Genomic DNA, 13,369 nt, shown 5'->3' on the forward strand with positions numbered 1-13,369 from the left:
GCAAGTCTCTCCCCTTTTCCGGCTAACATAACGATGGTCATTATTGCCAAACAGTTCTATTTTTGTTTCATCAGACCAGAGGACATTTCTCCAAAAAGTATGATCTTTGTCCCCATGTGTAGTTGCAAACCGTAGTCTGGATTTTTTAATGGCGGTTTTGGAGCAGTGGCTTCTTCCTTGCTGAGCGGCCTATCAGGTTATGTCGATATATGACTCGTTTTACTGTGGATATAGATACTTTTGTACCTGTTTCCTACAGCATCATCACAAGTTCCTTTGCTGTTGTTCTGGGATTGATTTGCACTTTTCACACCAAAGTATATTCATCTCTAGGAGACAGAACGAGTCTCCTTCCTGATCGGTATGACGGCTGCGTGGTCCCATGGTGTTTATACTTGCGTACTATTGTTTGTACAGACGAATGTGGTACCTTCAGGCGTTTGGAAATTGCTCCCAAGGATGAACCAGACTTGGGGAGGTCAACAATAATTTTTCTGAGGTCTTGGCGGATTTCTTTTGATTTTCCCATGATGTCAAGCAAAGAGGCACTGAGTTTGAAGGTAGGCCTTGAAATACATCAACAGGTACACCCCCAATTGACTCAAATAATGTCAATTAGCCTATCAGAAGCTTCCAAAGCCATGACAATTTTCTGGAATTTTCCAAGATGTTTAAAGGCACAGTCAACTTTGTGTATGTAAACTTCTGACCCACTGGAATTGTGATACAGTGAAATAATCTGTCTGTAAACAATTGTTGGAAAAATTACTTGTGTCATGCACAAAGTAGATGTCTTAACCGACTTGCCAAAACTATAGTTTGTTAACAAGACCTTTGTGGAGTGGTTGAAGAACGAATTTTAATGACTCCAACCTAAGTGTAATGTAAACTTCCGACTTAAACTGTATATATACACACACTAGATTACTAATGCGTGGGCGCTGTGTTGAAGCCACCACGCTGACATTTTGGCTCTCCCCCACAATTGTCAAAAATATTTAGAAAGCTATAGAAATTAATTTATTAATGTCTATATTCGTTTTAACCACATTATATTTCAGAAACCTTATGCAAACTTTCAAATTATATTATGTGAGCTAAAAATAAAATATAACATTTTCCTTAGTATATATTTTTTTAGATAACTAATGTTATGGACGAAAACAAAATAGTTAAATAAATGTAATGTCATTTTTTGAAATTGAAATAATGTAGAATTCCAGTCATTCCTATGGAGGACCGCTCTTAAATGGGCAGCGCCAATATGGCCGACCGGTGGTTTCAAAGCCTCTCAATGGCCAATACCAGGTTTTATAAACATCATTGGTGTGACCCCAGTATGCTCCATTCAGCAAGCAGGCCCCGCCTATGGCCATCACGTGTACTAGCTAATCTACTCAATTAAGAGAAATGCATTGATTATTGGTACAGCAGCATAGCAGAGTGCCACATGTACTACTACAATGGTATTCAGTTCACAGACACAATGTTAGTGCTGATGGGTCTCAGACAGTTGTTGTGTCGGTCTTGTGTTGCTGTGGGAGGTTATAATATAACCAGTTATAACAGCACACGTTGAAGCTGATAAACCTTCTCAGTCCTCCGTGTCATTGGATTTTCAGAATGTCATGAATTTAGCATCTGAAATATGGCTTTTATGTTCCTGGCCATGATAGGCCAAGCCACTGAAATCCTGTACATTATTTATGTGATTACTATGAAGCAGGCATGAATAAATCACTATCAATATATGCCTATCCCCTTGAGCCCAAAATAAAAGCACTATGGACAACATAAGCGATGCTGGGTCTGGGAGGCTTGTGTGGCCAATAGTGATGCACGGTATACCGGTACCTCGGTAATATACTACTCAGTATGGTGATACTTGGTCTGGTATTGTAAGTAAAACGTTGGTATCATGACAACACTAGTGGCCAACACATCAAAGAGCAGTTCATGTTACCCCATGTAAACCGAGTGTCCTTGGGTGGTTCAATATGAAATACAGTCCTACCATTATAAAGATTACATTAACTCCTCTTACCCAGCTTCAGTTCGCCGAAGTTGCCGCAGCCGATCTTCTTGCCAACGCGGAAGTTGGGTCCCACCATGAGAACCCCGGAGGAGGCTGAGGAGCTGGAGGGTCTGGAGTGCCCGCTGCGCCCCTGTGCCACCTTGCTGCTCCTCGCCGGCCGCTCACCCTCTTTTGGATGGTCCATGGCACTGCGGGCACCGCCGGGCGGCTGCTGCTGCTTCGAGGGATCCAGTTAGAGGCCTCGGGCCGTGCCCACCACAGCCCCGTCACTGGCACAGGGCCGCTGGCTGCCCCTTCGCCCCCCTCTACCACTCACTTTGGTGGCTGGCCGATGTGCTCGACATCGGGGTCGGACCAGGGAAGAGATAGGAGACCTGGGGAGCAAGCAGGAAGTAAACACGTTAGGAGAAGTCTCTCACTACAATGTTATTGAGTGAATGAGGACAATGGTGGTTTAAAGAGGTGATCTATGACTCAGCACTTTGGTTTCACCAGCAGGCCATTAACTAATCTAGCCAACCTGGCCAATATGGGCTCCCGAGTGGCGCAGTGGTCTATGGCACTGCATCTCAGTGCTAGAGGCGTCACTACAGACCCTGGTTCGATTCCAGGCTGTATCACAACCGGCCGTGACTGGGGCGGCGCACAATTGGCCCTGCGTCGTTGGGTTAAGCCGGGGTAGGCAGTCATTGTAAATAAGAATTTGTTCTTAACTGACTTGCCCAGTTAAATTTAAAAAACGTAATTAAAATGAAAATATAGCTAGTGAGATCATTTGTCTGGCTGAACGGGACATACTTAATCAGAGCATGCTGGACTGTTAGCTACCATTCTTATTAAAGCTAGGAATCCTTAGTTGCTACAGCAATGTTTTTAACTGAATGATTTTTACCCATTGATTTGATGACTATAAACGTAAAATGCAGTGTTTAGATCAACTGTCATACCCATTCAGAGCACAAAATAAACTTCTTATTTTACTGTAAACAAACACCTTATAGCCTCAAAATGTAAATATCATTTTGATATCATGGATGGTCAGGTCTTGTGTACATAGCTCTGCCTATGAATTTGAGTGTTTACATTTCTCTAGGCCCATCCCTAAGCTTTTTACCAAAACAGAGGCAAGGTAATACTTTGTTATTGTTTTAACTAAGGATTCTAGCCTTAAGGAGACAAATAATATGTTGGGTAGTACAAAGTCGAGCACATGAACTACAGTCAATTTCTTATCATTGTCTACTATTAGAAAGGTGAACACAATAGTACACTGTTGTACGTCTCGCTCTACCACCGAAGACTTGCTAGAGAGATACTAACCAACATGAAATGTAGTCAAGAGGTTTGACCCTGGAGACAAAGTGAAAGTCGTGATTTTAATCATCTTAGATTACACCCACTGGCTGTATTCAAGGATGTGGGTAGTGAGATTATTATGTAAACCATTACATAAAGTTGTCTCACAGCAGGGAAACAGAATAACAACTTTACACACAGCCTGGACTTCATCAACACAATGTCTTGCCCATGAGAGTCTGTGTTAGCAGGCCTAATCATTGTAAACCCAATCACACTTTCTTGAGACAGCCTGATTGTCAGTAATGATTTCTTGCTCATTAATTACAATAGCACACCAGTGGCGTGTAACAAATTTATAAAATGATCGGTCAGGAGACAAAAGTAGTGAAAACAGATGTAGCCTAGGCCTACATTCAATGGACCTACAAAGCTAGCTCCCTTTCCCAAGAGCCACCAGTGCTGTCCTCAACCAAATTATGTTGGCACATCAACTAAATTATGTTGGCACATCCATAACTGCTCAATGTATGTTTTATGCCAACACAATGAATCCTGAAAAGCATAGATGATTTGCTGAGACATGGCGGCATGGGTGAAGCTGGAGAAGTGGGTGTGCGCCCCGGTGACTCATGTTCCGTTTCTCAGATTCCATCTCAGCATCAAAGACAGTCAGTCTCTCCCAAGGGCAGCTCCACAGCCTACCCATTACATAAACCCCCAAACAGTACATGACTACAAAACAGGGAGAGCACAGCACAGCAAAGACAGCAGTGGTGTTGGTGAGGTGACAACTTATCCAGTCCCAGCCAGGGCAATCATTGCCATCTATCTGGCTGCACAACCGTCATGCTGGATCTTGTGCATACATGGTGGTATTAGACCTAAATGACTCGTGTTATTGCCTTAGATGAATGAGTGTGCTACTTTTTTCCAGTCCAATAATCAAATTGGAAATTGGCCTTCATGTGTGTTTTTAGGGGGTCGATATTTACTAAATGCTGCTAACCTAGTGGTGGGTATAACATTAACTTGCATTAATACTGTCATCTAATAAAAGTTAACAGTGTAGGTTACCTTAAAGTAAGTCTATATGACCTTAGCCATATGTTAAGCCATCTGTGCATTACAACCATTAACTTCAACACAGGATTTCCCACATCCCGGTATCTGAAATACACTTCTGTTGGTGTCATGCACACGATGCCAAAAAAACATAACATTGATGGCTTTCCTGCTAAGTAGTTTTTTTGGCATCGTGTGTGTGCATGACACCATCAGAAGTGTTTTTCAGACACCAGGCAGTGGGAAATCCTGTAATAGGAGTATATAGTATATTCTTACTCATAGCCATCAGGCTTTGAATGTGATGATTTATGATTACGTCCATGAAACGAATGTTATTGCTTGTTTCCCCAGAAAAGGACAGACTAAAAGCATTTATTAGCTAAAAAAAAAGGACTCTTTTAATGGTCCTGAGGTGCAGTTGTCTTAATATCGGTTAATCATCATGTGTAGGCTGTGGTATTGATACTTGTCTGTGGTGATAAAAAAAAAATCCAAGTAAGGGATCAATAAAGTACTACTCTACTCTCTTGTAGGTGATACAGTTGAGGTAGCTCAGACAACAGGCCGCATTATCTCTCTGGTAGGCGATACAGTTGAGGTAGCTCAGACAACAGGCTGCACTATAATGATCAAGACTGGTGACAAACGGCTACAATAACACTGCGGCGACTGTGTGGACAGGGTTAGCTACAATAACACTGCGGCGACTGTGTGGGGACAGGGTTAGCTACAATAACACTGCGGCGACTGTGTGGGGACAGGGTTAGCTACAATAACACTGCGGCGACTGTGTGGGGACAGGGTTAGCTACAATAACACTGCGGCGACTGTGTGGGGACAGGGTTAGCTACAATAACACTGCGGCGACTGTGGGGACAGGGTTAGCTACAATTACACTGGTGTCAAACTCATATGCAGGGCCGAGTATCTGTGGGTTCACTCCTCCCTTATACTTTATAGATAAACTAGGGTCCCTGATTGGTTAAAAACTCCTCACCTTGTCATCTAGGTCTTATTTGGCCAAATGAAAAAGGAAATAACAAAACTAGTAGACACAGTCCTCCATGGAATGAGTTTGACACCCCTGCTCTAAAAAGGAGTCATTAACCTTTGGTGGAAAGATCAGCTCGGGTGGGGGGGGTGTTCAGGCAATACGGAGGGATTCCCACTGTGGCAGTGCCAGATAGCAGCTGGTTCTCCCACTGTCTGCTCTCATGCACAGTTTCTCAGCCCTTTTGACTTCCTTTCAAAGTTCTCCATACAACAACACAGGCCAACTCAACTTTTCCAAGCAGGCCTTCAAAGAAAACTTGCCGGGACACGGCAAGAGTTGTTTGAGTTGTCACGATACCAGTATCGCGATACTAGGAAGTAAGGAAGCAAAGGCAACAAAACATGAAGCAGACTTAATTTCTTGAGGTTAACAGTCCTAATGTTTGAAAAATAAAATAAAAAAATAAAACAGTCTTATGTTGTCACTCAGTCACTTTTGTTTATTTTGCAAACTACAAAACACAATATTTTACATAAAGTAGGATTTTAAAGGACCATCGAGTTTAGTCTATTTTGTACCAAGGAAAATCTGGTTTCGTAGTACTGGTATCGTGACAACACTGGATGGAACAGAAAGAATGTTGCATCCTTAAACCCACAATTCATACTGTGGTCTTTTTTTCCAGTTTGAGACAATTAACAATCATTTCCAGTAATCGTACACATTTGGTGGAGGGGAGTTCTGTCATAAATAAAAGGGTAAAAGGAAGTGGGTTGAGAACAACCCTGGCACCTTGCTGGGCCTGGTGCCTCCTCTAGGCCTTGTGGTTAACCTGAGACCCTGGCACCTTGCTGGGCCTGGTGCCTCCTATAGGCCTTGTGGTTAACCTGAGACCCTGGCACCTTGCTGGGCCTGGTGCCCCCTATAGGCCTTGTGGTTAACCTGAGACCCTGGCACCTTGCTGGGCCTGGTGCCTCCTATAGACCTTGTGGTTAACCTGAGACCCTGGCTGGGCCTGGTGCCTCCTATAGGCCTTGTGGTTAACCTGAGACCCTGGCTGGGCCTGGTGCCTCCTATAGACCTTGTGGTTAAACTGAGACCCTGGCTGGGCCTGGTGCCTCCTATAGGCCTTGTGGTTAACCTGAGACCCTGGCACCTGGCTGGGCCTGGTGCCTCCTATAGGCCTTGTGGTTAACCTGAGACCCTGGCACCTTGCTGGGCCTGGTGCCTCCTATAGACCTTGTGGTTAACCTGAGACCCTGGCACCTTGCTGGGCCTGGTGCCTCCTATAGGCCTTGTGGTTAACCTGAGACCCTGGCTGGGCCTGGTGCCTCCTATAGGCCTTGTGGTTAACCTGAGACCCTGGCTGGGCCTGGTGCCTCCTATAGGCCTTGTGGCTAACCTGAGACCCTGGCTGGGCCTGGTGCCTCCTATAGGCCTTGTGGCTAACCTGAGACCCTGGCTGGGCCTGGTGCCTCCTGTAGGCCTTGTGGTTAACCTGAGACCCTGGCTGGGCCTGGTGCCTCCTATAGACCTTGTGGTTAACCTGAGACCCTGGCTGGGCCTGGTGCCTCCTATAGGCCTTGTGGTTAACCTGAGACCCTGGCTGGGCCTGGTGCCTCCTATAGGCCTTGTGGTTAACCTGAGACCCTGGCACCACATCACACCTTCTCCTCCATGCTTCACGGTGGGAACCACACATGCAGAGATCATCCTTTCACCTACTCTGCGTCTCACAAATACATTGCGGTTGGACCCAAAAAAAATTCACATTTGGACTCGGTCTAATGCCCATTGCTCGTGATTCTTGGCCCAAGCAAGTTTCTCCTTCTTATGTGTCCTTTAGTAGTGGTTTCTTTGCAGCAATTCGACCATGAAGGCCTGATTCACGCAGTCTCCTCTGAACAGTTGATGTTGAGATGTGTCTGTTACTTGAACTCTGTGAAGCATTTATTTGGGCTGCAATTTCTGAGGTGTAGTTAACTCTAATGAACGTATCCTCTGCAGCAGAGGTAACTCTGGGTCTTCCTTTCATGTGGCGGTCCTCAGAGCCAGTTTCATCATAACACTTGATGGTTTTTGTGACTGCACTTGAAGAAACGTTAAAAGTTCATGAAAATGGAGACACGTGATGCCGCGGAGCTGAACAGACGTTGACAAACCGAGCTCTTGAAATTTATCCTATTATTACTTAAATAACAACGTTGAAACAATATTCTAACATCGGCTGATAAATTGTCAAATACTTACCTTCCCAAAGAGCCATGGACCACCGACCGAGAGGCAAGAAGGACGACCAAAACGTCGTTGAATCCCAAGACAACGATAACGCCACAGCTAGCAAGTTTAGCATTAGCCCTCATATCTCAGACGACGGTTCCAGACTATTGCTCTCGGCAGCCTCGCGAGACATGCTGGCTACTCTCCTCCGGGAAATTCAGGATGGTAACAAAGGTCTTTCTATGAAAATTGACAAGAAATCGGCTGAACTCCATTCTTCCATCGACGACCTGAAATCCTCCATGAATGATCTCCTTCTGAGAACGACTGAGGCCGAGATGCGCATTAGCACAGTTGAGGACACTGTCGCTCGACATGACCAGGTTCTGATAGAACTGCAGAAGGATAATGCCTACCTCAAAAACAAAGTAGACCAGATGGAGAACCAGAGCAGACGCAGTAATATCCGTGTGGTGGGATTGAAAGAGGACAGCGAGGGCCGTGACCCGGTCCGCTTCTTCACTCAATGGATCCCGGATGTCCTAGGCATAATCAACTTCACCAAGCCGCTGGAAATCGAACGCGCCCACAGAACATCAGCGCCGAAACCCCGGCCAGAGGAGCCCCCACGTGCCGTTCTGGTCAGGTTCCTCCGTTTCCAAGACAGAGAGAAGATACTGCAACTCGCAAGAGCCAAAGGGGATATCACCTTCGATGGCAAGAGGGTCAGCCTTTTCCCGGATATGAGTGCCGATCTCGCCAGACGTCGCAAGCAGTTCAGACCTGCCGCCAAAGCACTGAAGGAGAAGAACATCACCGGCTACCTCATCCACCCTGCGCGGATGAAAGTTCAGTACAAAGGCCGATGCCATATCTTCAACACACCGGGAGAAGTATTCACTTTTCTCAAAGAACCGAACCGCGACTGAAAAACGGTCTCTCTGGGGGATAAGATCCAATCTGTTTGTTTTCTCTTATCTGATCTGCTGATATCGGATCCGTCTACCCCGCTATCCGGTCGCTATAATTGATTTGTACATTTTCAACTAACCGTTTTTCCCCGGGGTGAGTTCTATTACATTTACAGGAGACTATATTTTGGTTTAGTCAATATCCACTGGACGAAGCAATAAGTGGGTTTAGGCCCACCGCTTCCCCCCCATTTATGTTTCTCCTCTCCCGAAAAGAGACTCAAGCAGCCCTTACCGTGGGCAGTAATTATTCAGCCATAAATGCCTATTCACAACGTTTGTTTTCAATTTAGAGAGCTCGCAGGTTTTAGTTTACGCCAAGGTTTAGCTAGTAAGAGTAAGGTGGAAAGCGAGCAGCAACGTATCTCTACAAGTGGATTCATGTTTGATTGTTGGGATTGTTGTTTTAGTCTGACGATCGGGGTGGGTGGTTTTTTTTCCCCCTTTTTTCCCATGTTTATTGTTGTTTCCTTCCTAAAGAGGCACATTGGTTTGAACACAGAAGTGACCTAAGTTGAAACATTTCCTGACTATTTACATATGAGAGATTTCCATTCGGTTACATATTTCAAACCCAACCTATGCTTAATCCACTAAAATGTCACATTCAACGTAAAAGGCCTTAACAGCCCGATTAAAAGGAAAAGAGTCTATACATACCTTAAGAAATTAAAGGCCGATATTGTGTTTCTACAAGAAACACATCTTACAGCCAGCGAACACAAGAAATTGAAGAGGGAATGGGTAGGTCAAGTTTTTGCGTCCTCTTTTAACTCCAAAGCAAGAGGAACTGCAATTTTGATAAGTAGACACATCCCCTTCTGCGTCAACAACACCATCTCTGATCCCTCGGGCAGGTTTGTTTTGGTGCAGGGGCATATGTTTTCAGAGTCTTGGACCCTGTTGAATATTTATGCTCCTAACTTTGATGACCATATGTTTATACAGAATGCCTTCCTTCAGGTCGCTCAAGCACCACCAGAATGGCTACTGGTTGGAGGAGATCTACATTTTTGTTTAGATACAGTTCTTGATAGGTCCTCTGATAAACCCTCCCTTCTTACCAAAGCCGCCAAGCTCACCATGTCATTCATGAAAGATCTTAATTTACTAGACATCTGGATGCACCCACAGATGCACCCACAGGATAGGGACTACTCTTTTTATTCACACCCACACAAGACACACACACGCATAGATAACTTTTTACTATCGACCCAACTGTTTCATAGAGTGTTAGATATCGAGTATCTCCCCAGATTGCTTAGCGACCATTCTCCTCTGGTATTATCAATCTCCATTCCTAACAAGGTAAATGGAGCATATAGATGGAGACTAAATCCTACACTCCTAAAGCAACCAGAATTTTGTGCATTTATCAAAGAGCAGATCAATATTTTTACTTTGACAAACAAACCCTCCGCTCCTGACAGTTTCATTCTTTGGGACACATTGAAAGCCTATCTGAGGGGACAGATCATTTCCTATACTAAAGGGTTGAAGAGAAAATACGGTGCGGAACTGAATGTCCTTGAATCTGAAATCTCTGAGCTGGAGAAAACCTACCAAAGAGGCCCGACTAAAGATCTATATAGGCTTTTGGTAAATAAAAAACTGAAATATAATATTCTGAACACATATCAAGCTGAGAGGGCCATCACTAAATCAAAACAGCGTTATTACGAGCTTGGAGAGAAAGCTCACAAAGTACTGGCATGGCAACTGAAAGCAGAGGAAAGTAAGAGGACAATTAATGCTATAGAAACCCTTACTAACGAGATATCTTTCGACCCTACCGAAATTAATAATACCTTTAAGAAATACTATGAAGACCTCTACACTTCCCAATCAAGCGATGATCTATCAGAGATCGACTCCTTTCTCTCCCCTCTCAACCTCCCATGCCTGTCAGAGGAAGACAGAGAGCGCCTGAGTGAAAACTTCTCTGTTTCTGAATTGGTGGAAGCCATCAAATCCTTACCTTCTAATAAATCTCCTGGGGAGGATGGCTTCCCTCCAGAGTTCTATAAAGAATTTAGGGAGCTGTTGGTCCCCTACCTCATGGAGGTACTTAAAAAAGCCGGGGAAGACAACTGCTTTCCAGAGTCTTTCTCTCAAGCAGTGATTACTGTAATCCACAAGAAAGGGAAAAACCCGCTAAAGTGCGCCTCCTATAGACCAATCTCTCTCCTTAACACAGATTGTAATCTGGTCACCAAGATGCTATCTAAGAGACTGGAGTCATGTCTTCCCCTGTTGGTCAACCCAGATCAGACTGGCTTCATAATTAATAGACTGTCCTCCAATAATCTCAGAAGGTTCTTTGATATAATTCACCTTGCTAACAAAAACAAAATACCTAGTGTCGCAGTCTCCCTCGACGCTGAAAAGGCCTTTGATAGGGTTGAATGGCCATACCTCTTTCGCGTCTTGGAAAAGTTTGGTTTAGGTACCGTTTTTGTAAATTTGATAAAAATCACTCTACAAATCTCCTAAAGCTAGGATTGCTACCAATGGGATTACTTCCTCCTCTTTCCCTCTCTATAGGGGGAACAGACAAGGTTGCCCAATTAGCCCCCACCTCTTTGCCCTCGCCATCGAACCGTTGGCTGAGGCTATTAGATCGTGCCCTGACATACATGGCTTTGAGGTGGGCCCCCATACCCATAAACTATCACTCTTTGCGGACAACCTTATCTTATTTCTAACAAACCCAGAACACTCCCTCTCTCACTTGCAGATCCTACTACAGTGTTATAGCTCTTTCTCTGGATATAAGGTTAACTTCGATAAAAGCGAAATCTTACCGCTGTCTGTCTTTGACCATCATACCATCAAGCACAAGTTTCCTTTTCGATGGTCGCCTCTGGGCTTCACATATTTGGGCATAATGGTGGATGGTAACCTGAACAACCTCTATAAACTCAATCTGGCCGGTTTGTTGCAGAAGGTGGAGGGTGACCTGTGTAGGTGGATGGACTTGCCTCTCACCCTACTGGGTAGAATCAATGTGATTAAAATGAATATCCTGCCCAGATTTCTATATTTGTTTCAATCTCTCCCTATCCCTGTGCCCGCAGCATTCTTTTCCTCTCTTGACAAGCTGACCAGACGGTTTATCTGGCATGGCAAAACCCCGAGGGTTAGCCTGGACAAACTGACCCTGGATTACGGTCAAGGGGGCTTAAACATCCCCAATTTTAGAATGTACTACTGGGCTGCTCAGTCTAGGTTTCTAGCTCAGAGGTTTGACAATGGTCCCTCTCACTCATGGTTGAACATTGAAAAGCTTGAGATGAATGATGACACGGGGGCAGAATTGTTTTACAAATGGGACAGAAAATCTATAAAAACCATCACAGACAACCCTTTAATCATACATTCTGTCCTGGCATGGTGTAAACTGCATGAGCTGTTCGGACGAGGGGGATTTCTCTCCCCTAAAACCCCTTTATGGAACAATAGATTGATCCCTATGTTTTTCCAGAATAGTAACTTTAGACCATGGTCTGATAAGGGGATCACTCTTCTGGAACACTGTTATGAGGAGGGAGTTCTTATGTCTTTTGAACAGCTGAAACAGAAATACCACTTGTCTAACAGGGACTTCTTTAGCTACCTACAACTACGAGACTTTATTAGGGTGACTCAAGGGACAATGGAACCTACCTAAGATGTCACCTATTGAACAATTCTGCCATGCAGACCAACCACTACTCAAGACCATTTCCCGTGTTTACGATGCTCTAATGTCAGTACTAACACTGCCTGAGCTAGATAAACCCCGACTTAGATGGGAAAAAGATCTGGGTATTGATCTTGATGAGGGCCTATGGAGTGACCTATGCAGGGATGGTGTTACATCCACATTGAACTCCAGATACAGATTGATCCAGTTTAATTTCCTCCATCAGCTCTATATCACCCCATCTAGACTGCACAAGTTCAATCCTGATATCTCCTCCCTATGTTTTAGATGTGGCTCAGATGAAGGAACATTCCTCCATTCCACTTGGCAGTGTTCAAAACTGCAGGGTTTCTGGCAGGGGGTATGCGATACCATATTCTCAATCCACGGGGTTGCATTCCCTTTAGACCCCGAGGTCTGCCTACTGGGTAACTATACTAACACCAATCTTAGGCAAAGTCATACTATAAAGATAACAGAAATATTGAAATGGAAATCGGATTCCACCCTACCAGTGGCAATGTGGCTATCGGAAGTTAATAGTTGTATCCCACTGGAGAAAATCACTTACTGCTTGAGGAATAAGTTAAAGACATTTTACAGAATTTGGCAACCTTTTATTGACTATATGGAGAATCTCCCCCCACACCACATTGATTGAATCTCTATATAATTCTTATATAATGTTTCACACGTAATGTATAATATGTAGCTTACAGCAGGTGACCATATGAATCAATGTCTCATTATTATTATTAATATTTATTTTATTATGATTTATGTATCATGTATGTTTTTTATGTATTATGTATGCCCGTATATATAATTTTTATTTTTTATTACGCTCGTCTGTTACCGTCACTTTGTCCTTTGTTGTCTAACATATTTTCACTTTTGTTTTGAATGTTCTTAATTGGAAAATGCAAAAATAAAATATTCAAAAAAAAAAAAAGTTCATGAAAATGTTGAGATTGACTAACCGTCATCTCTTAAACTTCTAAGGGATAGGGGGCAGTATTCAGAAATTTGGATGACTGAGGTGCCCAAAGTAAACTGCCTGTTACTCAGGCCCAGAAGCTAGGACATGCATATGCATG

General features: G+C 43.9%; 1 protein-coding gene across 4 annotated transcripts in view; it reads right to left on the reverse strand.

Annotated features, from left to right (window-relative positions):
• LOC106587660 (casein kinase I) overlaps positions 1–13,369 on the reverse strand; it is a 50,374-nt gene that overhangs the window by 32,406 nt on the left and 4,599 nt on the right. For all 4 annotated transcript variants that reach the window (XM_045689533.1, XM_045689532.1, XM_045689531.1 and 1 more), the window contains exon 2: positions 2,045–2,409. In XM_045689533.1, coding sequence (XP_045545489.1) covers positions 2,045–2,219 — 175 coding nt within the window. In that variant the 5' untranslated portion in view covers positions 2,220–2,409. The remainder of the gene's footprint in view (positions 1–2,044; positions 2,410–13,369) is intronic.

Source organism: Salmo salar, chromosome ssa11 (genome assembly GCF_905237065.1).
Source record: "Salmo salar chromosome ssa11, Ssal_v3.1, whole genome shotgun sequence".
Lineage (NCBI taxonomy): Eukaryota > Metazoa > Chordata > Actinopteri > Salmoniformes > Salmonidae > Salmo > Salmo salar.